Source organism: Manihot esculenta, chromosome 1 (assembly GCF_001659605.2).
Source record: "Manihot esculenta cultivar AM560-2 chromosome 1, M.esculenta_v8, whole genome shotgun sequence".
Taxonomy (NCBI): domain Eukaryota; kingdom Viridiplantae; phylum Streptophyta; class Magnoliopsida; order Malpighiales; family Euphorbiaceae; genus Manihot; species Manihot esculenta.
Window position 1 is genome coordinate 30,971,322 of NC_035161.2, and position 27,875 is coordinate 30,999,196.

General features: G+C 31.5%; 5 protein-coding genes across 6 annotated transcripts; 2 read left to right on the top strand and 3 right to left on the bottom strand.

Annotated features, from left to right (window-relative positions):
- Window positions 1-2,325: 2,325 nt before the first annotated feature.
- LOC110609849 lies at window positions 2,326-3,000 on the top strand. Its single transcript, XM_021749677.1, has one exon. The coding sequence runs from the start codon at window positions 2,326-2,328 to the stop codon at window positions 2,998-3,000; it is 675 nt and encodes a 224-aa protein (XP_021605369.1).
- A 5,853-nt stretch (window positions 3,001-8,853) lies between these two features.
- On the top strand, window positions 8,854-14,037 carry LOC110631270. The gene is made up of 5 exons (XM_021779042.2): window positions 8,854-9,826; window positions 9,939-10,006; window positions 10,111-11,955; window positions 12,892-13,021; window positions 13,180-14,037. Exons 1-5 carry the CDS (start codon window positions 9,670-9,672, stop codon window positions 13,881-13,883), a joined length of 2,904 nt encoding a protein of 967 aa, XP_021634734.1. The 5' UTR covers window positions 8,854-9,669; the 3' UTR covers window positions 13,884-14,037.
- Window positions 14,038-14,549: 512 nt separating this feature from the next.
- On the bottom strand, window positions 14,550-15,394 carry LOC110631291. The gene has a single exon (XM_021779063.2). It carries the CDS (start codon window positions 15,385-15,387, stop codon window positions 14,773-14,775), a length of 615 nt encoding a protein of 204 aa, XP_021634755.1. The 5' UTR covers window positions 15,388-15,394; the 3' UTR covers window positions 14,550-14,772.
- Window positions 15,395-15,405: 11 nt separating this feature from the next.
- LOC110631280 (chloroplastic group IIB intron splicing facilitator CRS2-B, chloroplastic) lies at window positions 15,406-21,255 on the bottom strand. Of its 2 annotated transcripts, XR_006350961.1 has the most exons (10): window positions 21,067-21,255; window positions 20,501-20,708; window positions 20,334-20,418; window positions 20,178-20,245; window positions 18,769-18,819; window positions 18,589-18,662; window positions 16,653-16,711; window positions 16,481-16,557; window positions 16,074-16,301; window positions 15,406-15,544 (listed from the first exon to the last, which is right to left on the bottom strand). XR_006350961.1 is itself a non-coding variant. In XM_021779053.2 (9 exons), exons 2-9 carry the CDS (start codon window positions 20,702-20,704, stop codon window positions 16,185-16,187), a joined length of 735 nt encoding a protein of 244 aa, XP_021634745.1. In that variant the 5' UTR covers window positions 20,705-20,708; window positions 21,067-21,255; the 3' UTR covers window positions 15,920-16,184. The 2 variants fall into 2 exon arrangements, 1 of the variants encoding a protein (XP_021634745.1); XM_021779053.2 differs by lacking the exon at window positions 15,406-15,544 and having other exon boundaries at window positions 15,920-16,301.
- Window positions 21,256-25,722: 4,467 nt separating this feature from the next.
- Window positions 25,723-26,777, bottom strand: LOC110628740 (zinc finger protein 6). Its single transcript, XM_021775542.2, has one exon. It carries the CDS (start codon window positions 26,669-26,671, stop codon window positions 25,835-25,837), a length of 837 nt encoding a protein of 278 aa, XP_021631234.1. The 5' UTR covers window positions 26,672-26,777; the 3' UTR covers window positions 25,723-25,834.
- Between the last annotated feature and the right edge of the window lie 1,098 nt (window positions 26,778-27,875).

A 27,875-nucleotide genomic window follows, 5' to 3' on the forward strand; every position in this document is an offset into this window, starting at 1 on the left:
TAAATCTGATCGATTTTTTAATCTCTTATAAATCCTTGAAAAAACGAGGCTATTTGTATTTGCACTCACCTTACTGTAAATTATTTATAATATTTAATTATAAATGAAAATTCTATTTCATACATGGTATTCCACTTTGTTTTTTATGAATTTTTTTTATAAAATTTTTAATGAATTTAACAATGCATTTCATTTGAAAAAAAAAAAGAGAAATTAAGAGATGAAATCTTTTAGCACTATAAGGTAATTTTACCTAGAATGAAACCATAACTCGTAACATAAGTCTACGGTTTCTATTGCTTTTTAAGTATGTTCATTGAATAGTATCCGGTTAAAATCAAAAGAATCGATTAAATAAAATTGAAAAAATAGATAAAATTAAATTTATTAAAAATTTTAGTTTGATTTTTTATTTTTTTTATTATAAAAAATAAGTAAAATCGAATTAGTGAATAATATGATATTATTTTTATTAATATAGGAAGATTATATTATATAATTAAAATTAAAATATTTTAATTAAATTTTAAAACATTAAAAATAAAGTATAAATTTTTTTATTAAAAAGTTCAATCAAACCAAATTGAATTATACTAATTTGATTCAAATGATTTCGATCAAAATTAATTTATTTTGATTTTTACAAATATAAAATTTTGAACCGATCAAATGCTTACCTCGATGTATCATCATATATATTTTTTTGTTTTATATAAATTTGGTTTAAGTAAATTTTTTTTAAAAATATATACAACGTTTATTGTGATATTATTAGGTCACTATTTTATTGGTCTAATACTAAAAATTATATTTTTAAGGAAAAAATATATATAAAGGAGCAAGTAGCAAATAATAAATATGTGATGGTGAGTTTAGGATAGAAATAACACAATAGACAATGAAAAATGATTTGTAAGGAAATATATGGTGGAAAATCCAGTAAATTAATTCAGCCAACCATGTCCAACAACCACTTCCTTCTACTAACAAAATTTTTTACTTTTTTTTCTTCTTTTAAAAGAAATTTTATTATAAATTTATTATAATTATTAATTAAAATATATTCAAATAGGTTTAATTATACGCATCTATCAAATATCCAACGATTGGTATGATAGTAGCATGGTATGATATGATTGTTGGCAATCTATAACAAGAGTAAGTTATTTTATGAAAATTTTAAATTAGAATACAGTAGCTATAATATTAGTTTTTTATTTTAAACCTATTTTCACTGAAGGTAAAAAAAAAAAAATGTTGGTAAAGTAGGATTCTTACATCCTAAACCTTAAAATTGTTCAAGTTGGATTGGGTTTTCAAGAGAGAATGCAAATATTAGAAGCCTGCTTTGAAAACGGGCATTTTGCAGGCAAACTTAGCTGGGCCTTGGAAAAAAAAAAAAAAACCTCAAACCCAATTGTTTTACGAGTGTATTGAGCTTTTACAAGTGAAAACCAAGCTGGCGAACCATCCAGTGGTCCATCCAATTTTGTCGTTTTAGTTTTCTTGCCACCCCATCCCCATGCATAACAAACACAACCCCACATCACTGTTGGCCAATTGAATACAATTAAACCAGTTGATGCCAAATGCAAGAATTGCAATATACAATTCACCAAATGCATATTTGTGCACACTTGTATTTTAATATTTTATTTATTAAACACTTTATAATTTAAAAAAAATATTCTTTTTAAATATTTAAATTTTAAAATTATAAATTTAATTAAATTTTATTTAAAAATAATATTTTTTTTAATTTAAATATTTATTAAATTATAATTAAAAATTAAAATATCTAATAAATAAAAATATTAAAATGTAAGTGTACCATTTGGCTTACTCTCAACCATGGAAATGAGACGATTAAAGCTCTCTTTTGGGCTATTCCCTGTTCTCTTTATCCTCTTGTTTGCATATGTAGTTTCCATACACATGTGAATTGAAATAAGGTTAGGACCCACTCCCTAATTATGTTAGCATTTCCTCTTATTATTTTGAACGAAATGGGTAAGCTAGACAAAGGCACTGTCTGATGTATGTTATTGTCCTGCATCAACCCATTCCCAAAGAGAACATCGTCAAAGTGAAGAGCTTGGACATGCCGGACTCATGACACATGGAAAATGTAGCCCTTGTCTCTAATTTTGTTTGTATCTCTCTTAGAGTTATTGGGCTTACTGTTCAATTTTCTCCTTGTTTTTCCTTTTTTTTTTTAATTTGCTGGGTTTGGATGTAAAATCCAAATTTCCCATTCTTCTACATAAAAACAGATGATTGCTTTGAAGCTTCTATTATGAAAATTTGCAAGCAATGAGTCCCGGCATGAGTCCTAGACTCTCATTTTCTAACGATTTCAGTCAAGCAGAAACCATTCCTACACCTCTCCAATTCCAATCATGCTCATCAAATTTCAGAGATTTCGACTTCTGTTTTCACTCTAGAGAAACTAATCTGGAATGGTCATCTGCTGATGAGCTTTTCGTTGATGGGAAGATGCTGCCAGTTGAAATGAAGAAAAAGATTGATACTTCACAAGAAATTATTGCTGATAAAGATTCAAGGCATGAGATCTCCAAGGGAAACAAAATTCCCAGCAAACGCAATGAAGCAATTAGCAGGCACTTCGCTAACCAAGAAATCAAGAAAAAGATTGCTCCGCCTTTTCCGCCTCTCCGTGCATTTCTTGAAGCAACGGGCGCTGAAGAAGGCTACGTTAATGAAGATTGGATTAGTCATGACAAGTTCACTGAAACCAAGATCTCATGCAAGAAGAAGAACAATAGTAGTAGTAGTAGTAGGTGGAGTTTCGGTGGAACAAATGTAAGTATGTTATGTCCTTGTCCACTTTTATGTCGGAGCAAGACTGGGGGGAAACGAATAGAGCTGTCAAGAGAAATTCAGAATCATAGGCGGAACTCAGTGCAATCGAAGCCACTGGCATTGGCACATTTGCAGATTTCTTCTCTAACAGGTTATCGTCATCAAAGGCCTCTTTGACGATCAATTTAGACAGTTCCACTTTCATATGTACACATTAAAGATGGGAGATTATACAGTGCTGGTGTACATGCCCTCTTGTTGTTGGAGAATTCAAAATTAATTGGATTTGAAAATACTCTTATAAATACTGTGTGAGAATTCAAAATTGATTGTATACTCAGTGACTCTGCCATGCAAGGCTCCATAGGTCTAAGAAAGCAGCACAAGAGTACCTCCACCCATGCAAAGCATCTTCATAAATGCAAAAACTTTAGCCAGATGGAGAAGAGAAGATGGAACAGTTAGTGGTCGGGGAGGAGGAGGCAAGACTCATTGGTATATGACTCACGTCTCATGAATTGCACACTTTCGCCCTATAGCTAGCGTGAGATATGATTTTATGATATGGTATATTTAAACTAATTTTAATATTTATTATTTATGAAGGACAGTTGGACGGATGAGTGAGGAAAGGCCTTTCAGGCCCAACCCAACTTCGTCCCTCCCAATAATCAGGTCTACTTTGAAAACATGAAATGATTCTTAAATTTCTTATACATATATACACATTTGATTATTAATTTACTATAGATGACTTACTAATCACTAATTTTTCAAAATGAAAGGGTAAAATCTCACCCCACCGACATGAATATATGTATTATGCACATAGAGGTCCGAACAGACATCTTCATGGGACAATACATCATATGTAGTCCCTATCAATTAGGCTGTAAAAATGTTTCACTTGCGGTAATAGCTGAGTGCATCTGCAACAACCACAAGCTTACTACGTACACGAGAGTTGGATAGAGTGCCTATGGCTTTCAACTAAATTATTTGGCAAATTTTGTCCCTTTCTTCTTGTTTCTGCTTTTGGCATTCCCATTTGCTAATCTCTTCAGTTGGTGGCTGTGGATGACTGTGGCCTGCGGCAGTCGGCAGAAACACAACTCAATTTAACACCTTCTCTGGTACTGTGGTACAACACTTAGCGATTCCAGTATATATATAATTTTTATTTTATGAATAGTTTTGAGAATTTTTTTTATTTTATTTTATGAATCATTTGAAATTTTTTTTAATGAACAATTAAAATGAAGTGTTTTTTTATCGTACGATAGATAGCAATTGGATTCTTGGATGAGTGAAAGTGGAAAAGACCTCAGAAATCACATCAAATCAATAAATATATAAAATCAGTATCAACGAAAAGAGAGAAAGCAAAAGTCATGTCAACACACCAAAAATTTAACAATATTTTATTGACAAAATTAACTGAAATAAAATGAAAGTATATTTATATTATTAATTAATTAAAATACAAATAAGAATAATATATAACAATATTTGCTTATTTATAAAATAATAAATATATTTTTTTTATCTACAAATGATAATAGCATAATATTGTTGTAACTTACAGCAACACTTTATTACAACAAATAGAGCAAATCTACAGATTAATATTATTGGTAATGTGATGGTAACAAATCTCTTAAATAAAGTTTAGTTACCATATTAGTAACAATAAGACTTCATTGAAATAAAATATATAGAATGTGCGAGTAAATATTAATAATAGTCACAATTGAAATCTTAATTTTTCATAGTATTATAGATGATATATTGCGAATAGCAGTATATACGGTAGCATAATTCATTTCACATTCTGTATCATGAAAGTCCATATTGTAAGTTATGTAAATTGCTACCAGTATAACATGTGTTTTTTCTACTATAATAGAAAAATACTAAATCTGCATAGCAATATCATGCACAACATTATACAAAAAATAAATATGTTCTAAGGTTTCAAACGAAAACTGACGGATAAAGCACTTAGGGCCATAGAAAATATTTCGATGGACCAAATTTACAGACTGATAATGCATTATAAAAAATTATTAGAAAGAAATTTTTAATTTGAGAGGAACTTGAAGAGATCATATGCTCTTTTATATACTTGTGATGATATAGTGAAAGACGAAGAGGGTGTAGTTAACATATGGTGTGTAAATAAATAATATATATGCCGTCTATAACCAAAAGGTATGCTGCATTATTTAATATGAATATAGTATTAAATAAAAAATTCAAGCGTAACTTTAGAGACTACTAAAATGGTAAGAATAGTCATAATTAGCGAAAGAGTGAATATCCATCGCACTAATTCAATGATGAATTAATTTGCCATCCACTTAACATTAATCGAACAATTTGCAATACTAAATAATATAAAATTATCATATCTGAGCATCCATGAATTTGATTAAATGGAAATATTTTGACTATCTCCAATATTCAATTAAGTTTTTATTTGAAGAACTGATTTGCTAGTTAATACACTTTACTAAATCTACAAATTTTGATGTCGTTAGCCAGCCCGCCAGAAAAAAGATTTTAAAGGATATAATTTTTTTTCAAGACTTTTGCTCATAAACTAGACCAATTATGGAGATAAGTAAAATGATGAATAAGTTGAATAGTGAAAATAATAATTATAAAAAATATTTATTAATAATTATAATTAACATATTTATTAATAAAATGTGAATTTTTCAATAATTAAATTAAAAGTAACTGAATTAATAAGAAAAATAAAAATTATTAGAATAATGTAATATGATTAATAATGTTGATGTGGCCTTAGTACACTGTTTTTTTGTACTTTTGAAAATGACCTTAGTACCCTCGTCTCCACGAATAAAGCCAAAACTTTGTTTACCTCGGTTATGGGTTCACGGTCAATGGAACTCACGTGGACGGACTTGGTTACTTTAAATTTCTTAACTAACTCGCTCCAACTTGCTTTCTCTTTACGATGATGTTAACAACTTAGGCGCGTGACCCCAAATGATGCAAAGCACCATTAACAAGTAATCTATATAACTCGAGATACTCATGGTGAGTAGATGAAGTTTTCATGTCTCTTTTAGTGGAGTTATTGTTCTTACCGTTGAAGTGAAAAAATCAAAATCATCGAGACGTGAAGTGAAAAAATCAAAGCCATATGCTCTTTTTTAATGGTCGGAAGTCATTTTACATGTCATATTAATTTTTTTTTAATTATTCATGTTGTAACCAAAGAATTTTATTTTTTACATTTTATTCTAAAATTTATATAATAAACAATAAAAAGTATTTGTCAATTAAACTAATACTTGACACTTAATTATTTAATATTTTATTATAATTTATATAAAAATTACAATGCAGTAATAATAACTCAATTTAGTCACGAATAAATTAAAATAATATTTTATAATTTAAAATATAAACAATAGATAGATTACGTAACTAAAATTTTTAGCTATTTGTAACGAAATTTTTATTTTTTAACGGCTGTATTTTTATGGATTATTTACAAGTGATTCAATCTATTTTGTCTTCATATTTAGATATTTCTAAATTGAGTTTGATTTTGAATGATTATAAATTTTTATTAGACTCTAAAACTGATATTTCTGTTAAATGGGTTCGTCGTCATACCCCTCTGACTGCTCATGTTTTGACTAGATAATTTATTAAGTATGATCGTCTTTTTATTAATTATTTTATTAATATAATTAATAGTGTTATTTAAAAAATAAATTATGAAAGTTTAATTTTTTTTTATTTGAAAAGATTATTTAATTTATAATAATCTTCGCTTAACTTTAGATGTTATTATATTTAGTTTTTTCATATTTAAAATGTTAAATTAAAACACCTTAAATTATGTATTTATTCATGGTCATAACATGGAGTAAAATCTTTATACAATAAACTACGTAAAAATTAATAAATTTTTTCTTTACTCACGTATTTCTAGTTTATTATTTATACACCACTGCATTAATTCTGCCAACTAAATAGATTGAAATAATCTAAAAATATATATATAGCGTTTTTAAGTATAATAAATTTTTACGGAATTCTTTTAAATGCAATGTATGATAATAAATTGGAGATGGATTATTAAATTGGTGAAATTATATTTTAATTTTAATATAATTAACGGATGATTTATGTATTTTTAAAATTAAATATTTAAATTTTTATATAATTAATTTATTTAAATTGAAGTGTTTTTAATTAGTCTGTCATAAAAATAAAGTAAATATTTAAAATATTTAAAATATTTATATAAACATTTAAAATTATTTTTAATATAGGTTAAAATTTTATATATTGCATAAATTAAATTTTGATTTCTAAATTTTAGAGTAATTTACGGATTAAATTTTATATTTTTAAAATTTTTTATATTTAATTTATATAAAATTATATTTCTTATATTTATTATATACATTAATTCAGAGTAAGAGAATAATTAAACTTTCCAAGAGTCTAATTTCTTTATAAAATATTTTTTATAAAATTTTATAATCTATTTAAAAGTTATTTAATATTATTTAAAAATAGTTGAAATTGTAAATTTTTTTAAAAATTTTGAAATTATAAGTATTGAAATATTTTAATGAATAAAAATAGAAGAATAAAAATATTAAAAATTAGTTAAATGAAATATTATGAATAAAAATTAATGAGAATTTAAGTGTTTTTTAAATAAAAAATAAAATATTTAAATATTTAAATTATAATAAATAAATAAAATTAATTATAGAACAATTTAAATATATAATTTTAAAAATATAAAAATTGATGAATTAATTATTTTAAAATTTAATCATTTAAATATAATTTACATAAATAGATAGATAGTAAAGATGTTTCAATTTTATAATTGGAGTGATTTTTAATTTGGATGAATAAAAATTTAAATATTAATTATAAAAATATAAAAATTAATCTATTAATTATATTAAAATTTAAAAATTAAAATATAATTTTTATAATTAAAGTATAATAACTCTGCTTATAAAATATCTTTAGTAGAAAAGGAAAAAAAGTAAGAGAAAATAAAGTAGAGGCATACGCTCCTAAAAAAAAGTTTGGAACCATACTGAACGAAGTCAGACAAAAAGGATTCATACTTCTTCTCTTTTCACCTTTTATTTTTCTTTAATATATTTTACCCAAAAAAAAAAAAAAAAGATTCACGAGTCTGTCCAAATTGATTTTCAACTTTCTACAGGCTAATGCTGTGTCAACTTTGAACAAATTAATAGTCAATTGCCATCTTCTAACTTAACAATTTTTTTAACAAACTCTTCCACTTCACCGTATCTTCTGATTTTAGTCTTATATTTTCAAACCAAATTATTATAGTATATTTTCAAAATTCAAATATATTTTCTGTTATAAATATTATATGGAAATAGAAACTATCTATTTTTTTTTCAAAAACGACATTATCAATATAAATGCCAAATCTGACATTTTCATCATATTGCAATGATGTTACTTTTGAATTTTTACAAACTTCATTTCCTAGACTTTATGTTTTCAATGGGAATGAAGAGTATAATTAAAATTTTTTAAATTTATTCAGATATATTTATTATCATTATTATGACTATAATAGTGAGTGTTTTTTTTAAAAACTTTGATAGCTAAATTATAAATTAAAATAACATTTGATATCATTTTAAATTCAATTTTAAATATCAACTCACTAGAAAATATATTTAAAATTATTATTTTATAAAAGCTGAAATTATCATTTTTTAAAAATATTATTATAATTGATTGTAATACTATTCTCTAATTACATACACATTTAAAATACTTTATTTGAAAAGTATTCTTCACATTTTAACCATTAATATTATTTTTATTAATTTATATATGCATCTGTTTAAAGAGTTTTCTAATTTTACATGCTTTAGATTGGAATGATGACTTAAATATTATTAATTAAAGACAGATAAGCTGGAATGCTGGATTAAGCACAGAGAGAGAGGAACAAGGACAAACCATTTTATCGCCAATCTCAGTCTCTCACTCTTCCATGTTCGAGTTTGACCACTAACATCTCTCTCTCCATCACTGCGCGTGGCTTCTCCCCCCTCATCTTCTCTCTCTCTGTTCTCGAGGAGACGACGAGCAGAGGAGCAGGAGCAGCTCCTTTCACTGTTGGAGCAGAAGAACTTTTTCTTGTTTGGTCTTGCTTTCTTTCTCTGCTCTTCACTGCTAAAATGGCAGCTTCCTAATCCTCTCCTCGAGCTTCATTTTCTAGGGCTTTACACAAAAATCATCCATCCAATCACTTGATTCTTTTTCTTCTCTCTCCATTATTGCTTTTCTCATCCTCTTTAGTTCACCATCTTCATCGTTTAGAGCAGAGAATCACTTGCTGTTTGCGTTAAGATATGTAGTTGATGCAAACCTAACTAACCCAAAAGTTAAGCAAATAAATTCATTACCAATTAACTTCTTTCTGTTCTCTTGAATCATTGGATCGTCGTTTTGTTCCTCTGTTATGTCCTTTTACATCCCATCGTATCATTGTACGGCTTTTTATGTTTTTCTGCTGTGGTTTCGTGTTTTCTTTACTTTCCTGTGCTCTAGTCTGGGACTGAGAGCTACCACATTCTATTTTCTTTGCGTGTCTTTAGAAACCTGGGATTTTCCCATGGATTTTGTCGAGATTTCCTGGTTTTTTCTTAATGGGGTGGATTTGGGACTTGAGATTTGAGCGAGCGCATTTGGTTTTTGCAAAATTAATTCCGACCATTTTTTCTGCGGGTTTTGGTGTATCTTAGTCACTCATCGTCCTTCTCTTCTTTCTTGGTCGGAGAGATGAATGGATCTACGGGCAAAACGTCATCATGTCTGGCGATAACAGAGAAACGGCCTCACCGCCCAGGTGGTTGTGTGGGCATTTTCTTTCAGCTCTTTGATTGGAATCGGAGATTTCATAAGAAAAAGCTGTTCTCCAAGAAATTGCTTCCTCCAGGTTTCTCTCTCTTTCTCTTATAATTGCTCACTTATTATTGGAACTAGGAAGTTCCCATTTGGCCAGATTGAATTATTGATTTTTTTTTTCTCGCTTATTGCATTTTCTTCAGCTCGTGAGAAGCAATCATCAAAGAAGTTTGGAGGGGATGAGAAGATGCCCAAAACCAAGTCCCATTTGGTAGGCATTTTTTTCCTTTGCTTACCATGCGTTTTAGGAACGGTTAAATTTGAACTCTATCAAATAGAATCTATGGTGCTTATGCTTCTGCTTCATTTGTGTAGATTGCCGATGAGAACAGCAGGGGTTTCCCCAATGTAAAGAAAAATGGAAACCGTAGTGATAATACAGAGCAGAAGCATGAAATGCGAGCTCCCGGTTTGGTTGCTAGGCTTATGGGTCTTGAATCTTTGCCTGCAGTTCACCGAGAGAAGCACAAGAAAGTTTCAAAAACTCCACCTTGTGACGTTAGAGAAGAGAAATTTGTTAATAGCCATAGCGGGTCTGATATGGAAGTTGTGAACTTGGAGAAGGGAAGCTCTAAGATCGAATCTAGGCCTCAAAAGCTTCAGAAGACAGGGCAGTCTGAGAGACGGGCAGTCACCAGGTTTGGAGCTGAGGCTTTGCAAATTAAGAATGTATTGTCGAGAGCAAGAAAGCATAATCATCCGAAGCTTGCTTCACCAGTGAAGAGTCCTAGGATTTCCTCTTCCAGGAATGTATCTAGAGCATCCAGATTAATAGATGCTGCTACCCGGATTTTGGAACCTGGTTTGCATGCTACAAGTAGAGCAAAATGTGCTCTTACTTATTCAAGTTCTAGGAATTATGTTCCCGAAAATGAAGTTTTGATGGATGCAATGGGATTGGGAGTGGTGTCACCAGATGTACAGGAACAACATAGAAATGATGTCAACTATAATGTGGGTGTGGACAAGTCTTTGATGGGGCAGACTTCTTGCAAAAACTGTGGAAATTTGCTTGATGTAGTGGATTCTAGACCGAATGTGGAGGAGCAGCCATTTGTATATCAATCCTTAGCTGCAAATGTTGCCAATAAGTCTTTGCAGGGCTTGGAAAGGATTGAGCCAAGGCAACTCAATTCTTACCCTCAGCAAGATAGGGATGCAGCTTATCTGAGAAATCAGGTTCAATCTGCTGAAAGACTAGATAGCACAAGGGCTTGTAGTGAACTCATCTCAGATAGGAAACCTGCGTCTTCAGAGGGCCAAATGCCGCGGCAATTGAAAAGCCAACAGTACCGGCCTCAAAAGGATGAGCCTTCATCTAGTCCTTTCCAGCAAAGGACCCCAAATGAAGCGGCAGTCGCCAAAGGTAGAATTCCACCAAGAGCTAAACTAAACAATCTGCAAAGCAGGAGAGATTCTTCAGCAGCCAATGCCGTTACTGGAGCCAAAGATTTTGTTGCTTTGAACAGAAGTTTAAGTGGTCGCACTAGGCCAAGGGTATCCAACAAGACAGAAAATTACATGGTTGATACACAGAGAAAATTTTGTAGCAGGCGAGATGATTCCTTGTCACAATTAAGGAACCCAGTGAGAAAGAGGAGGACTGTAAGCATCAATGCGCAACTTGATAGTAGTGGACTTGTTAATCCAACTTCTATGAGACAAAAAAACGTCAAGTCCGATTTCATGTCTGGAAGAGAACTGGAGCATAATGCTCCCCCTGCAGGCGGTGCAAGCATCAAAGCCAGATCAGCCATTCATGGGGAAGTTCATAGAACTAATGGCGATAACAACAATGATGTTGTATCTTTTACATTTAGTTCCCCATTGAGGCGAAAAAATTTGGTTCCCTTGGGGTTGAGAGATATGAAGGATCACATTGATAAGAATGCTTCTCACCAAAGAAAGCTACCATTTGATGAAAACGATGGCAAAATATCTTCGCAGAGACAAATGCCATTGAGAGGAGATACGTTAGGGGCAATTTTGGAGCAAAAACTAAAGGAATTAACTTCTCAGGAAGAGGATGAATTGACAAATGGAGGTAGCGTTCCTAAGAGGTCAACTGCTATGATTTTACAAGAACTGATATCAGCTTTAACATCACAGCAGCCTTTTTATCCAGATGGTCATATGGTCAATGCAGAAACAACTTTCCAGGTGGGTTTCCCTTCCATCAGCTTTGTGCTGCCTTTTTTGAGTTATCCTTTAGTTGTTATCTAGACTATATTCTGTACTTATTCTGGTTTGAGGCTTGTCAGAATATTAATGAATGAAGAGAAATTGTGAAAATATGTCAAGATTTATAATGCCTTTGCTCCTGTTGTCAATAAATCTTATGGTTATTTGAACTGTTTTAGCTTGAGTGGATGATGTTAAATAATGAAAATGGGATAACCAAGATGCAAGATAATTATCATAGCACAGTTGAGATTGGAATATGGTGGTAATCTGGTAAAAATCGATGGCAGTGGGGTGCCCCAACTTTTGGTTTCTTATTTAATACCGGAGTTTGTTTTGCTTTGACTAGTGAGATCTATAATGTGTCAATGGCTGCAATATTCGTTTTCAAAGCTGTCAATTTTGTCAAAATAGACATTTCAAAATCACAGATAAGATGTATGAAATTTATGTATAATAGGGCTTCCAGGCTTGTGATAATGATATTTATGGTTAATGCTGATATGTTTGGCTAGAAAGTTTATGTATGTTCATGTATCAAATGGGTATTTCAATTCAATGTTCAGTCGGTTTGACACAGCACCTTTTACCTTGTCTGGGATCATGATTGATGGAATTGCTGCTTGGTAAATGGGGACCGTCAATTTAAATGACACTGGGTACCCACTTTGGTGAAGATATATTGAAATTTATCCTTCTGTTGACCCAAATGAAGACATAATAGATTTCACCTTATATGAGGGTGTATTTCTTGGGTGAGCTCATCTTCTGTGCATCACTGTGCTCTTGTGGGCTAGCATATCTGATCAAACTACTTTTCTGCTTCATCCTTCAGAATTTGGTGTTTTGCTCTGGTCTGCTAATAATATGCCTTGCTACTATTTATTTCTGACGAGTCTTCTCTGTTTTATTTAGACCGAAGGAAGGGTAGGAGGAAGTTCAGTTGGGTTTTCACATGATGTTGATCACCTAAGTCCTGGATCTGTTCTTGAAGCTCCATTCTCAAATGACAGTTGCTTTTCTAGCAGTCTGGATGATTGCTCTGGTAAGGAAGTTGAACTTTATTGGATTGCGAACAAATGAACTATTAGTCATCATATGCAGTGAAAATCTTCACAATTTTCTAAACTTTTGCATTAGAAGTTTTGTTGCTTCAGTTACACGTGATGTTCTCTCTCATATCATGTTGACTTGTTATCTCAGCGCGGAGGCTGCGTTCTGACTCCATGGATTATTCATTTGATCTTCTGGATTCTGCAACCTCTGCAAATGAGTATATGGGTAGCAAAATAGTGACTGATCTTCTCAACCATATTTCAAGAATATTACCGAGTATTGATCTTGCTGGTGGTGGATTAAAAGGAAGCAGGCTCACCTACGTAAAGGAGGTGATCTTGAATGCTGAACTGTTGTTTGGAAGTGCAGCTGCACGTAATTCAGATGGAATGAAAAGTATGCTGAGAGGTCCTATTCTATTTGATGAACTTGAAACTCTTGCCAGTGCCATGTGGACGGATTTCAATAGCATTGGGTTTGTGGAGAGCAAGGAGGGTAGAAAAGATAGTCGAGTTAGAAGGTTTCTTTTTGATTGTGTGATAGAATGCTTAGATTCAAAGTATAGCAAGTACTGTAACTCAGGATTCAAAGCATGGAGAAGAGTCCCCTTGTGCATGAATACAGAAATGCTGATTGAAGAAGTTGGAGAAGAGATCAGAAGTTGGACGAATTTGGCTGGGATGATTCCAGACGAGATAATAGAATGGGAGATGAGTCATTCATTGGGAAAATGGACTGATTTTGAGATTGAAGCATTTGAAAGTGGAGCTCAAATTGATTGGGATATACTTCGAGTTTTGGTTGATGAACTTGTAATGGACTTGTGGGATTGCGGGCTGGGTTCCTTCTGAAGTGCCCGAGGCTTTGTAAGATTCTCTTTTTTTTCTTTTCTTTTAGCAATGTGAAATGTGAAAAGGTTAACCTGTGGTCTAATCTGATGATGGCAAAGGTTGTCCGTCAGGCTTGATGGATGATTTTTTAAAATGGCTAATGACTTTATGTAAATGCGTGGCCGTAGCTGCAAATTCTTGGATAACTTGCTTTGACACGGAGAAACTACTTCAAATGGTCAGATACAAGTAGCGCCAAGTTATTTGAAGCTTTTGGTTGAATTATGAAAAATAAATTTATTTTAAAAACTATTTAAAATATAATATAAAATTTTCACAAAATTTGATTTATTTTTATAATAAAGTAATTAATATTTTATTCTAAATAAAGTAACCAAAAGAGTGGTAGCCTTCGTCCTGTGGACAGATTCAAGGTTGTGTGCTTGCCAGCCCAATATTTCTGTGAGGCTCCGTTTTGATTTAAGTGAATATTCAATTTAAACTCAAGTTAATAATAATGAAACTTTTTACTTATCAATTTTTCGAATGCGCATTTACTAATTAATTGCGTAAACAGTAATACATTTTCCTAATTAATTCATATAATCTTATTAAATTTGAAGTTATTTTAATTATAAAATAATAAATTTTATATTTTTTATTCATTTTTATCATGAGAATCAATCAATCGCAAAAAAGTTAATCATAAATTACCCATAAATAATCATATGTTAAATATGATTACATCCATAGCTTTACAATCCACCAGACAGTTACTAAAGAATCGTAGCTGTGACAAAGAAAACCTCTCATAACAACAAAACCAATTAAAGAATCCAAAAGAAAGATTTAAAAAATAAAAATAATTATAATTTGACCCCATCTCTCGCGAATTACCATGGATTCCAAATCAAAATGACCTGTAACCCAACACAGTCTTGCCAGTTCCTCTGCTAGCTCTTCCTCCCCTGTTTTCGCTACTTATTGCAGTAGCTGCTGCAGCCACTGATAATCCTTTCAATTCTTCGACACTTGCATAGCTCTTCCTCGCCATTAGTCCGCCATTTCCATTCCTTTTCTCTCCACCACTCGACTTACTTCCTCTGAAATTCGACAAAATCCGATTTGCCTTGGACCATTTCTTCGACGGAGGTGTCAACTCTGGCGGCGGTTTTCTATTCTCTTTTCTAAACTCACAGGAGAAATCAGGCACTGATTGAGCCAAAATAGTGGACTCTTTTCTTGAACTAGTCAAATTGGCTTGAAATTTCACTTGTTTCTTTGCTGGGGTTTGTTTGAATTCACTATCGTCCCGTTCTTGTTGCATTAAGGTCTTCATTCTCAGCTTTGATTCTCGTAGCTCTGCATATGCTCTGTATCTTGGTCCTCTCTCCATGATGTAGCTATCTGTGGTGAGCTTCAGAGGGACAGGTTGGTGAGAGTCTAAGGAGTTGTGAGAAAGGATCAGTGACATGGGGTCGAGCAAATGGAAGAGAGAAGGGATAGCAGAATTCTCTTCTACCATGGCAGAATTCTTGGTTCTCTGTTTTCTCAGTTCCTTATTAATCCTTTTTGCAGTTGATTTTACAACGGTATATTAAAAAGGAAGTCGAGGAGGAGAGAAAATCCACCCTTTTTCTTATTCTTCCCATGAACTTCAACGTTGTTGTGGAGATGGGTCCCTTTTAAAAGCAGGAAAATGATTTTAATCACATTGGATTCTGTATATAATTGGAGTTTGTTGATGGGATCAATAACAATCTGACCTAACTGGATCTAAAATGGAATAGGGAGGAGAGTTGAGAGTGAAGGCATAATTTGCTTCTCTTACTAAAAAGGGCTTTATTGTTGGAGTCTTTGAGAAAACAGATGTTGCCCAAGCGGCCTTTTGAAGGCTTGACATATGGCAGGCCAAGTCTGCACTATGCGACTATTGCCGTTGATCATAATCTTAAATATTGCCACGTTCATCAAAAGACAATTTAAACTAATTATAGTATGCATTTTGTTTTTCCATTTGCTTTTATTTAGTAAGCAACATTTGTTTTCGCTGGAACTTCTGAAATTAATAAATTATGATAGCTGTAGAAGACGACAATATCCTAGGATGTCATAAACGTTATATCGGGAAGCATTTACATATGTCAGTTACTGCAAGGACAAGAACCTTCTATTTCTAGGTTATAAAAAAATGATCCTAACTCAACTTACATGATTGTTTCTGCAACTGCTACACGATTCTAACACTGTGATACTTGTAATTTTTGCTCCAGATTAAAATTGGTGATACTTTGGTCAAATCCATTCAGCACCCAGTTGGATTCAGACCTTGTGAAACTTGTATTTTTGACCCAGATTAAATCTGGTGATACTTTGGTTGAATCCATTAAGCACCAGGTTCCTCACAGCCTCAATCCCTTGTTTTAATGCTGCATCAATCTGTTCAGTAGCAGTAACAGCCGCAAATTTTAAGCAACAACTCATATATAACGGCATTTTTTAAAAAATAATTGCTTTGAAAAATGTTCATGAAATAGTATGCCTAAAAGATTCTCAATGTTTTAAACTCGGCCATAGATAAAAGGTGAAAACAATTTATCATGAAGTTTTTTACATACTTGTTCTCTCTCTGTTGAACTGAACTTCTGTAGAAGGAAAGCTTTCATGTCCATAGTGCCAGGAGGATTTCCAATACCTTCAAGAAAGGAAATGTCAATATTTCACGGCAAAGTTAAGTAACACTCTTCAAGTAGAAAATGTCAAACACAAGGAATAAATGAAATAACCAACCTATACACATTCGAGGAAATCCACGACAATCATCCAAATGGTTGATCACATTCTTCACTCTGTAGCAAGATATCCGAAGTTAAACTTCAATTTGTCATCTCATTTGCAAAAGGCAACTTACTATCATATCCATGAGGTTTGACTTAACTAATTAAAGTTTCCTTATAGTTTTAGAAATACATTAAAATACTCTTACATTTATTTTTATTCCGTTAACTAAAAATAACATCCGTAAATTTCAACCCATTTTTTCCATTACTTTATTAGTCAAAACAAGACAATAATATTTTTATACCAAATATACCCTTTTTATATCAAATAAAACTCACTTCTCACCACTCACCAGTCACCCCTCCATTCTCTCATCTCTTCACCAACTGTTTCCCATTAGGACGCACCAAGGATAACCTCCTCAATCCACAAAAACGCAATATTTTACCTTTCTTTCAATACACCGTACGTTTCTCTAACGATTAAGAAGTAACCATAAAATTGAGCTCCCAATCCAAAGAGAAAGAGAAAAACATGTAAAATGACTTGTGGGTATTCCTAAAAAGAGTCTCATTTGATAGAAAGCAAGAGGAGATGAGAGAGAGAGCGAGAAGCAGAAGGGGAAGAAGATGGAAGAAATGAGTTGTTCAATGTCATGAGAGAGAGAAAGGGGAAAGAAGCGGAGAGAAGAGAAAACAAGAATTACTACGGAGAGACTCCAGAGAGAGTGTATTTAGACAGGACAAGCACGTGGGGACAATGCTGGTTTTATTTGATATGGGTTTGAGAAGAGATGAGAGAGAATGGAGAGGCGGGTGGTGAGTGGTGATTTGATACAAACCCTTTCACATTGAAAGAAGCTTTTAAATTGAATTTGCCTAATGATTGCACTCTGCAACTGCTTCGAGAAACCCTTTCACATGCCCTTGCAGAGTGTAATCGTTAGGCAAATCCAATTTAAAAGTTTATTTGATTTGCAAAGATCTCAGTTGGAGCTTCATGGTGGAAACAAAAATTGGATAGAGCAAAAAAGTTCATTTTAGGGCAAATATAAATGAGGTCTTTTCTACTTGAACTAACAGAAGAAATAGTTTTAATTTGATGGAAGTCCTTTTCAGTTGACAAACAAAATATAGGGCATTTTAACGTAATTATAAAACTACAATGGCATTTTAATTAGTTAGATCATAATATAGGAGCACAAGGGTAATTATCCCAAAATATTTTTGTCTTGCTCTGACTAATAAAGTAACGGAAAAAATGAATTGAAACTGATGGATGTCCTTCCCAATTAAGGGAATAAAAATATAAAGGCATTTTAATATATTTCTAAAACTATAAGGGCCTATTTAATTAGTTAGATTAAACCTTATGGATACGGTAGTAATTTGCCCTTTTCAAAAGTAGTAGTAATAGTAGGAAGTTTTTTGCATGAGAAGACAATAAATTTATTAAATCTCCTAAGGATGCACCTACATGAAGATATCATCATCAATTTATTAAAGAAGTTGCCCTGGAATTTGACTAAATATAGCAAGGAAAGAACAGGTGGATTTAGAAAATCCGACCCCTGCATTAAAAGAAATCGCAGAGTAAAATTATTGTGGTAACTCTCAACAACGGAGATGAACTAGTTTATTTGCTTTTCCCAAGATTTGAGATGCAAGGATTCACGCTGTGATAGATGTAGGGCCACAGTCACATAAAGAAGTTGTCTTTTCCAAATGGTCAAATGATAAAGCAAGCTCAACCAAGTTGACAAAATAAGGTGGATCAAATTAGGGTAAATCTTCCTGTAGCCTATAGAGTATGTAATCACACAAAGTATGTCTATCATTTTAATTGACATGGAGAAATGAAACACTGTTTCTTGAAAATTTACCATTTAACCATCACCTCCGTGAAAACATTCAAGCGATAAATGAGATTGGATTGAAAAACATACCCATTATGATGGCCATGTCCTCCTTTCGGCTGAATCCTCACAACACCATTAGGTAGGCTCATCTCATCATAGATCTACGTGTTCAAATCTCAGAAATGTAAGGTCAATATGTTCCAAATACTCAATATTATAAACACAATCAAGTTTCTTTACAATATTGTACAGTGTGATAATGCATACCAATAAAATATGACGCAAAGGCACTTGATAATGAGCAGCCAGTGGTCCAACCTTAACAATGAGAAAAGAGAAGAAAAGGTTAATATTCTGGCATATGTCCTTTGGTTTACTAATATTCTGGCATATGCCATTTGGTTTGAGATTATAACAAATGCCTCTTAGATTTGAATAACTATGATGCATACACTTCTCCACAATGCAAGAAGGATGAATGGAGTACTTAAAATTGTCTTCACTGTTTAGAGTTGAGGTTGGAATGCCAAAAAAAAGCTCTTTTTTATGGGACTCTTTTATCTCATATTCTGAGAATCTATCCAAACAATAAAAGAAACAGATTTTTTTTTCTTTATTTTTTCTTCATTTCTCCTATTCGGTTTTTTTCATTTCTCCTAAGCAATTAAGGATCCAGACAAAAGCTTGGTGCATCAAAATTTCTGTCTTATTTCCCATGTTATCTTGAGTTGTTCAAGCACATACACTTTCATCCAGTAACACAGATAAACAAGATTAAAACAAAATCTCTTTGGCTGCTAGTTATAAGAAAGACAACAAATCAATCAAAACAATGAACAATTACAAGCAAATAAGAACCATTGCTGGAGTTCAACTGAGGAAACCAAATGCTTCTGCATGCCACATAGCGATTGAACAGCCTGATTGTGCATCACATAGTTGAAGATATATATCATACAAAGCCCACAATACAAATTGGGAGAAGTTAGCCAACCTTTACGGATACTAAGACGGTATGTTGCTTGGCCACTTTTAATTTTTTTATTAAAAAGTATACTTTTTCAATTCATAAGTCAATTTAAAATTTACTTTCAAAGAAGTTAAATGTTCAATTAACAGGTGCTCACAGGTAACTTAATCTCTCAAAATGACCAAAAAGAAAATGTGATATGTTTAAGTAGTCAAGAGTTTATTAAATCGAGAGTAGTATTTGTACTTTTAGAAAACATTTAGGATAATGTAACTAATGAGTAATTTTAAAATAAGTACATAATCATAAGTAAGAGCATGTCAATTATGCTTTAAGATTTTTTTTTTAACTTACAAGCCAAACTGAAACACTATTCTAAATATAAGAAGATTTGACTGAATATAAGCCAAACGAAACACCCTGTAAAATCCAAAAGGTTAATGCTATAAATCATATGGATTGCTACCTTCTTCTATATCAGTTTCATTTGTAATAAAGGATGTTATACTTTTGCATGATATCCAGATCATAATGTATCTGGTTATTTTCCAAAGGATATCCAATTCGTAATGTATCCTGTCATTTTCCAAAGGATATCTATGTTCCATCACCACTAAAACTAAGATATACATGTCAAGCAGTTAAAACCTATGGAACTTGTAATGACAAAGTCAAATCAAACTGTAAAACAATAGATAGAACTAACCGACTCCCCACTAAAGTTCATGTATGCCTGAGGTTTTGCCAAAATAATTGGAACCTCTTTGATGCAACCTGTACTGATTGCACAAAGAATCAAAATAAAAGATAAGTAAAGCATAAAAAAAAACAGAAAGCAGAAAAAATTATTCAATTTAACAACCTATTCCAATCAATGCCTTTGATTGAATTGTGTCCATCATAACACCTTCTGCTTGAGCAATTTGATCAACCATTTCAAAACCAATCTGACATGAGAATATTCCCAAATCATTAATGCAGAAAAGGAAAAAAAAAAAAAACAGAAACTTGATACATGCATTTAATTACATTGTGCCTGGTGCCACAGTACTTATTTCCAGGGTTTCCCAGTCCAACAATTAGCCAAGGTGTATACTCTACTTTAACTCCATTGCTGTTATCTGGTAATGAAGCACGAACGGACAACCTAGTGGAAACTAAATGCCTTTGCTGAAAGAGAGAATTTCTTGGACAGGAAATGCAAGGGTTAGCGGTAGAGACTGTATGCAACATTGACCTGCACACAAAATGAGCAACATTTCGTTAGCGGAGTATAAACAGGATAAGTTAATAGCCATTTGATTATTGTGCACTATCCAAATGATGAGAAACAGCTACCAAAAACCAACCAAATCGAGTTTAAATTCATAATCAGAGAATTTGAGAACTAAATTAACAGAATTAAGAAAGAATTCCTGCAATTGAAACGCTAAGATATAAACAAATGGTGCGCTTTTCCTTAAAAACAAAAAATAGAACAAACAATAAAAGAAAAACAGCAGAAACTCCATTTCAGATAAGCTAAGAAGCGGCCACGAACATGCATAATCAGTTCAAAATACAGTAAGTTCAAAGGACAGAAAAAGGCAACCAACCCAGATGTGAAACTCCAAAGGCTCGATAAAAGAGGAGAAGAATGGACTTATTCTGAGTTTGGTATACTTCAATTCGCAGAAGAAACGCAGAGGAAGCGAGCAGCAAGCAGTGAGCAGTGAGGCAGAGTTGGTAAGCAAGCAGCCTTCTTTGGACTTGGAAACGGATATAATGGGGGGAAGAAGAAGAATCGAAGATAAATTTTGCACATTTGGAATTGGGCTGTATGTCTGGGCCAGTTCTGTACATGCTCGGACCTATAGAATCAAAGATTTGGAGTCTTTTTCTTTTTTTACCATTCAAAAAGCCGCATTATCAAGGCGCAAGGGGCAAAATACAAAGAGGCTCATACAGACAGCCAATGACCTAAAAACAAACAAACCAGTTAAAAATCGGAATCAACACACACCGATCCAAATTAAGAGTGTTTATAGATTGATTCAATTCATAAAATCTAACTAATTTAATTCAATTTAAATTAATAAACTTGATTAAATGATTATATTGGATTAATTTAAATATTTTATTTAAATTTTTTGTTAATTTAGTTAGTTAACTAATAAATAACTATTTTATATTCAATTACCTATTCTAAATTTTAACTTTATCTTCTCTTCTGAATTTTTGCGTTTATTTTAAATATAGTATTAATTATATTTTTTTATCTCTATTATTATTAGAAATATAATATCTAATTATTTTATTCTTACTTTTTAATTTTTAAAAAATTAAAAATTAGCCATATTTTTATACCTGCAAAATATTTTACAGATACATTACTTTATTTTTTTACAATTATTTTAGGTGCAATAATTTTTTAATTTTTATAAAATTAAAATTAATTATATTTATGAAAAAAAATTAAATTAATATGTATAAATTATTTTAATTTTTAATTTGTGTAAAATTTAAAAGTAGTCACATTTTTAAAAAAGAGTTAAAACAATGTCTAAAATATATTTTATTTTTTAATTTTTATAAAATTAAATTTCTAAAAATAATTCAAATAATATGTAAAAATTATTTTAATTTTTTAAATTTCTAAAAAATTAAAATCAAAATTTTTATTTTAAAATTAAGCTTTTTTAATTCAAAATATTTGAAAATGTATAATTTATAAAATTAATTAAATATTTTTTGTTTCATTATTATTTGAAATTTAATATCTAAATTTAATTTTTTATTTTTATTTAATTATTTTTATGATATTTTCTAATTTATATTTTTCAATTATACTTTTATTATATTAGTAAATTTACAGTTGAAATCTTAATATTTTTCATTATATTTTATCATTAGTATACCATTAATTAGTTAATTAATTTTAATAGTTGATAGGTGTGAAAGTACTAATTAAACACTCCTAACCCAAATCATCAATCAATATGCACACCGACACAAAAATATTGCCTGCAATATTGATCCATTGTCAATTCACAGCAGTACAGCTCACAGCAGATCACGTTAAAGACAGACCATCGACGGCATCACAGAAAACTAAAGGACACATAAAAAAACAAGAAAATAAACATGCAAACACAAACACCAACAGTCATCGCTGGAAAAATCTTTGGCTTGGCAGAACCAAGAGAAACAACAACCAACGATAGAAGCCACCCACCAACAACCAACAAAAAAGCGACAGGAAAAGCCATACAATCCAAAGAAACCCTTAGCAAGAAAGAAGCAAACGCATAAGCCATCAGCTAAGGGGAGGATGCGACAGAGCTCACACGAGAGCGTTGGTCAATGGGCGTGGCAGTGCGGTCTCGAGATGCCTACGTCGCCTAATTAAAGAAACAGATCCAGACAACACCCTCCATTTGAATCAACAAAGGACTTGCAAAACATAAAATAAACATGCAAACAGGGATGATAATACCAGAGAACCATCAAAGCAAAGCCGACCAAACTGGAAACCTCACAGTAACCGACACGAAAGCATAAATCCAAAACCACAAAAGCAGTACCCTACCGATGACCACTTCAACTTCTTTATTGTTGTCTTATTCTTTCATACATTTATCTAGTCCCTTAGCTGTAACAATAATGGTAACGTCTTTGTTGCTCTCCTATACCTAGGATGGCATGCGGGCGGATTTTCATGGGAATTTAATCCGCTTAAATCCTAATAGGACGGATTTGGATTTTTACAAAATCAATTTGGGTGGATTTGGGTTTGAAAAATTTTACCCGTCTCGGATTTGAATAGTGTTCGGAATTAGATGATCTGATACTGTTACCCGAATCCGATTAGCTATACTAACAAAACTAACCATAATTCTTAATTATTTTTTTCATTTTACTCTGCTTTCCTCTTCCATCGGCGCTTCTCTCCCTCTTTTCCCTAATCGATGCCTCTCCCCCACTTCACTTCACTTACGACTGCTGACAGCCCAATCGGCACCGGCAACGTCTCCTTTCTCTCCCCAGTCAACGATAAATTTTTCTCTCCCCAGATAAATCTTCTCTCTTCACAGTCAGCAATATCTACTTTTCTCTCTCCAGCAGTAGCGACATCTCCGACTTCCCAGTTGGAGACAACTCTTCCCTCTCCCGGGTCAATATCGGCGATATCTCCTTCTCTCTCCCCAGTCGGTGACATCTACTCTCTTCTCTACCCCACTTCACTGACGCTAGAGACAACCCTTCCTCTCCTCAATCGGCGTCGGCGACATCTCCTTTGACTGGAACTCTCTTCAGATTTACAATCAAATTTTTTGATAATCAAGATCTTTTATGTGCATGTTCTTAAAGAAATTTTAGTTGATGTTAAAGATTTTTAGAATTTATAGACTATTAATCTGATTATTTAGATACCGTTAAAAAATCTAATTATTTACTATTTGATTAATGTAATACTGTTGATTTTTAACATTTATAGTCAATTAATCTGATTATCTGATTATAAATCATTATTTGCTGGGTTGCTGAGTTAAACATTTTTCCTTCTACTGCTTTTGCTGGGTTGTGCAGAATTTATTTGATAGTTTTTGTCATTGAATTGAATTAAAAAAATCGGATTCGGGTATTGTGCGGGGTATTGTTAAATGTGTTTGGGACGGGTTCGTATAGTAGAATAAAAATATTAAACGGGTTTGAGACGGATTCAGAAATTATATATATAATTGGGTACTCTAAATTTTGTGGGTACCCTATCCGTTTACATCCCTATTTGAATCTTTTTTATTTTTGCGCAAAAAATATAAATTTATTTAATATTTTTTAGAGTAAATTACAATTTAATTCCTGAATTTTAGTATAATTAATGGATTGATCTTTATATTTTAAACACTTAAATCTCTCTATAATCAATCCGCCCAAATTAGAGGTCCCTTGTTCATTTTTTCCATTAAAAGTGTGAAAATATCTTTATTATCCTTTTTAAATAGATAAACTACACTTGAGTCCTTAAGTCCTTAAATTTTAACATAATTAATATATCAGTACCCATATTTTTAAAATCATACACTTAAATCCCTTTATAATCGATTTATCCTCATCTTTTATAATTTAAATATTTTTATTTTTTATTTTTTATTTAAAAGAACACTTAAGTTTCCATTCACTTTTGTCTATAATATCTTATTTGACTAATTTTTAATACTTTTTATTTTTCAAATTTTATTCATTAAAATATTTCAATACTTATAATTTCAAAATTTTCATAAAATATTCATAATTTCAGCTATTTTTAAGCGGTACCAAGTAACATTTAATTAAATGGGTTGTAAACTTTTATAAAGAGTATTTTAGGAAGAAGTTTGACCATTTACTAGTTTTAAAACATGTGTTTATAATGAACGGAATAACTGTAATTTTAGACGGATTAAATATAGAGAAATTTAATAATTTAATTTTTTTTAAAAAGAACTAATATATCAATTACGCTAAAATTTAAAATAAAAAATATAGTTTACACAATATAAAATTCTTATCCATATTGAAAAGGATTTAAGTGTACACGGGGTATTTAGGTATTTGAAATATTTATTGACTAATGGAATTACAGATGAAATAACCTCCAATTTGGACCGATTAATTATATAGAAATTTAATTATTTAATTTTAAAAATATTGAGATCGATTCATTAATTACGTTAAAATTTAAAGACTAAAATATAATTTATTCTAATTTTTTTATTAAATCCGAAACATAAATTAGTATTAGTATAATACTACATAAATAATTCATCTATCTCCTTCACCATTTAGATGATTATAATTTAAGTTTTATATAACAAGTTTTTGAATAGAAATAATAAACTCTTTTGCTGAAAGTAACTGGACGCTGTTATCGAGTTTTTTTCTCCTCCAAGTGAAGAGGTTAAATGAAGAACTTTAGGTTGCAGAAGAATCAAATTACTGGAGATTGGGTTTCTGCTGAACCCTTTTTTGGAATTCAAACTCTAATTTTTATAATCTTCAAATAGTATTTGATCAAATATCATTATATTTGTCTCATAATTTACAAAAACTAATTCACTGAAGACATGATTGTCTCTTTTAATAATATTTTTTTTAAAAAAAAAATTAAAATTAAATGCTCACCTTTCTGAGATAATTCCAGTATTAATGGGATAAAGCTTGTTGTCTATATTTTTCATAGTTTAAGGAGAGGAATATATTTGCATTTATTAGATTGCTAAAGGAGAATATTTGAGGATAAAATTTATTATATTAGAAAATTTGTAAAATGTACATGCCGCACAACAACAGGAGAGTCAAGCTGTACTTAATCAAAGCCCAAATCAAGAAAGGTGCAGCTGATCAAAGACTTAAGTGCAAGTTCAAACCTAATCCCTTATCCTGGTGTGCCCTATCATCTTCTCCGGCAAACCCACTCCGCGCAAAAGCAACCGCCGACGAAGTTCTGTCATGAAGCCCCGAACCCTCATCAGACGCTCGACTGTCGTCTTCAAGGCACCTTTCAGGCCCATAAAGCAATGGGCGACTCAAATGGGACGTGTAAAACCATGAAGGAGAATGATGTTGCACTGCCATCGGAACCATCGCCGGCGGGAGGAGATGTGGAGGATGCGGCGTGAAGGTTGAGAACATGGAAGTAGGGACGTAAGAAGAAGCCAGGTTACGCGTTGCGTGTATCTGTGCACGCTTTAGAAGTTGCCTTTCCTTCTTGTGAGCGTTTTGGTGGCCACCCAATGCTTGAGAGTTGGAGAACTCCCGGAAACAGTATTGACACTCATATTTTCTACCTTCATTCTCTGATTCGGAAGACCCAGATAGAGAGTTGCTTGAATCCACAGGAACATTATTCTGTAAAATGTTGAAGCCAAAGAGCTTAAGGTTTGTGCTGTTGGTGATAGCGTTAGGTTTTGCATAATAGTGATCAATATCAGCCATGACAGAGAAAGAGATAGGAGCGATAATGAGACCTATTATTGATAGATGGAAACCGGCAGTGAGTTTTAGTAGTGATCTATTTGTAAGAGCTTTATAAAGGGTAAAAGGTTCAAGCAATAGAGGAAGGTTTTGATTGAGAAAGATGAGACAAAAAGGGAATAGAGAGAAAGGGGGAAAGGAGATGTAGTTGGTTGTGAAAATCTCAAGGATGATAAGGATTGAGGAAAAAGCAACAAGAAGCATCTAAGAAAAACTCAGAGGAAGAAACCTGAGTAGCTAGACTAGCTATAGAGCATATCACACTACACAAGTTCTTCTATATAAATAATTGTTGCTGGACACGGGATTGAGACTCATGGCCCGATTAATGGTTAAGAATAATCAGTGTCTAGAATAAGTTTAGTAAATAAGTGATAAATGATTCTAAGGTTTAAAGTGTTTAAAAGTTTTAAAATGGAAGAGTTGGGTAGAGTTACGACATTGAAAGAGATAAAATTGAAGTTTTGTTTCTTACAAATACAGAGGTTTTTATACTCTTGTCCGTACAAGGTATGTACATCAATCTCTTTAAAATAATCTGTTTTACTTTTAACATAATCTTTTACGCCTATTCATTAATAGGAAATAAATAGCTCAGTTAATGCTTAATCACTAAGATTATACTTTTCTAGACACCCTTAAATTAAAAGGGGCTAAAATATACATATTTAAAGTTTCGAATAAAAATTGAAATATTGAGTGTTATAAATCAAGAAATTAGATTGTTGAGATTATTCTAATTCTTCAAATTTTTAAAAATAAAAATCTTAATTTTTTATTTTTTTCGAGTATTTAAATATAATTTAATCGAGTCTATATAGTCATTTACACGTATCATAATTTTAAATATTTATATGTTATAATACTCTAATATTAAATTATTTGTGCATATCTAACCCAAGATTATGATGCAGGATCCAAGCAGCAAAATTCAAACACTTTACCTCACAAGACAAGAGTAAGATTAGAAAAAGTTAACCTAACATAATTAAGTTTGTCATATACGTGAGAAAGACTTGCATAGACTTGGAAGCCTAAGAGAGAAAGATTGGCATCGTCTTTATGGGTCCATGATGAGTAATAATTTTGTGCATGTTAGCGTGATTGACGATAAGTTCTAACCCTAAATAAGCTTTATTTATTGAAGCGAAGATCTTCACGTATCTTACTAACTACCATGATTAATTAAGACTTCTCATATTATCATGCTTTTCATAAAAAGAAATTAAATCCCATATGTCATCTTATTAAATATTTTAATTTAGCAATTAAAATTCTACAATATATTAAAAAATATATATATATGTATTTGTAAGTTATTTTTTTACTAAAACATAGTGTAAAATAAAAATATAATATATTACATGCATTACATATGGCTAATAGTGTTGCTAGAAGAAATTTTGTA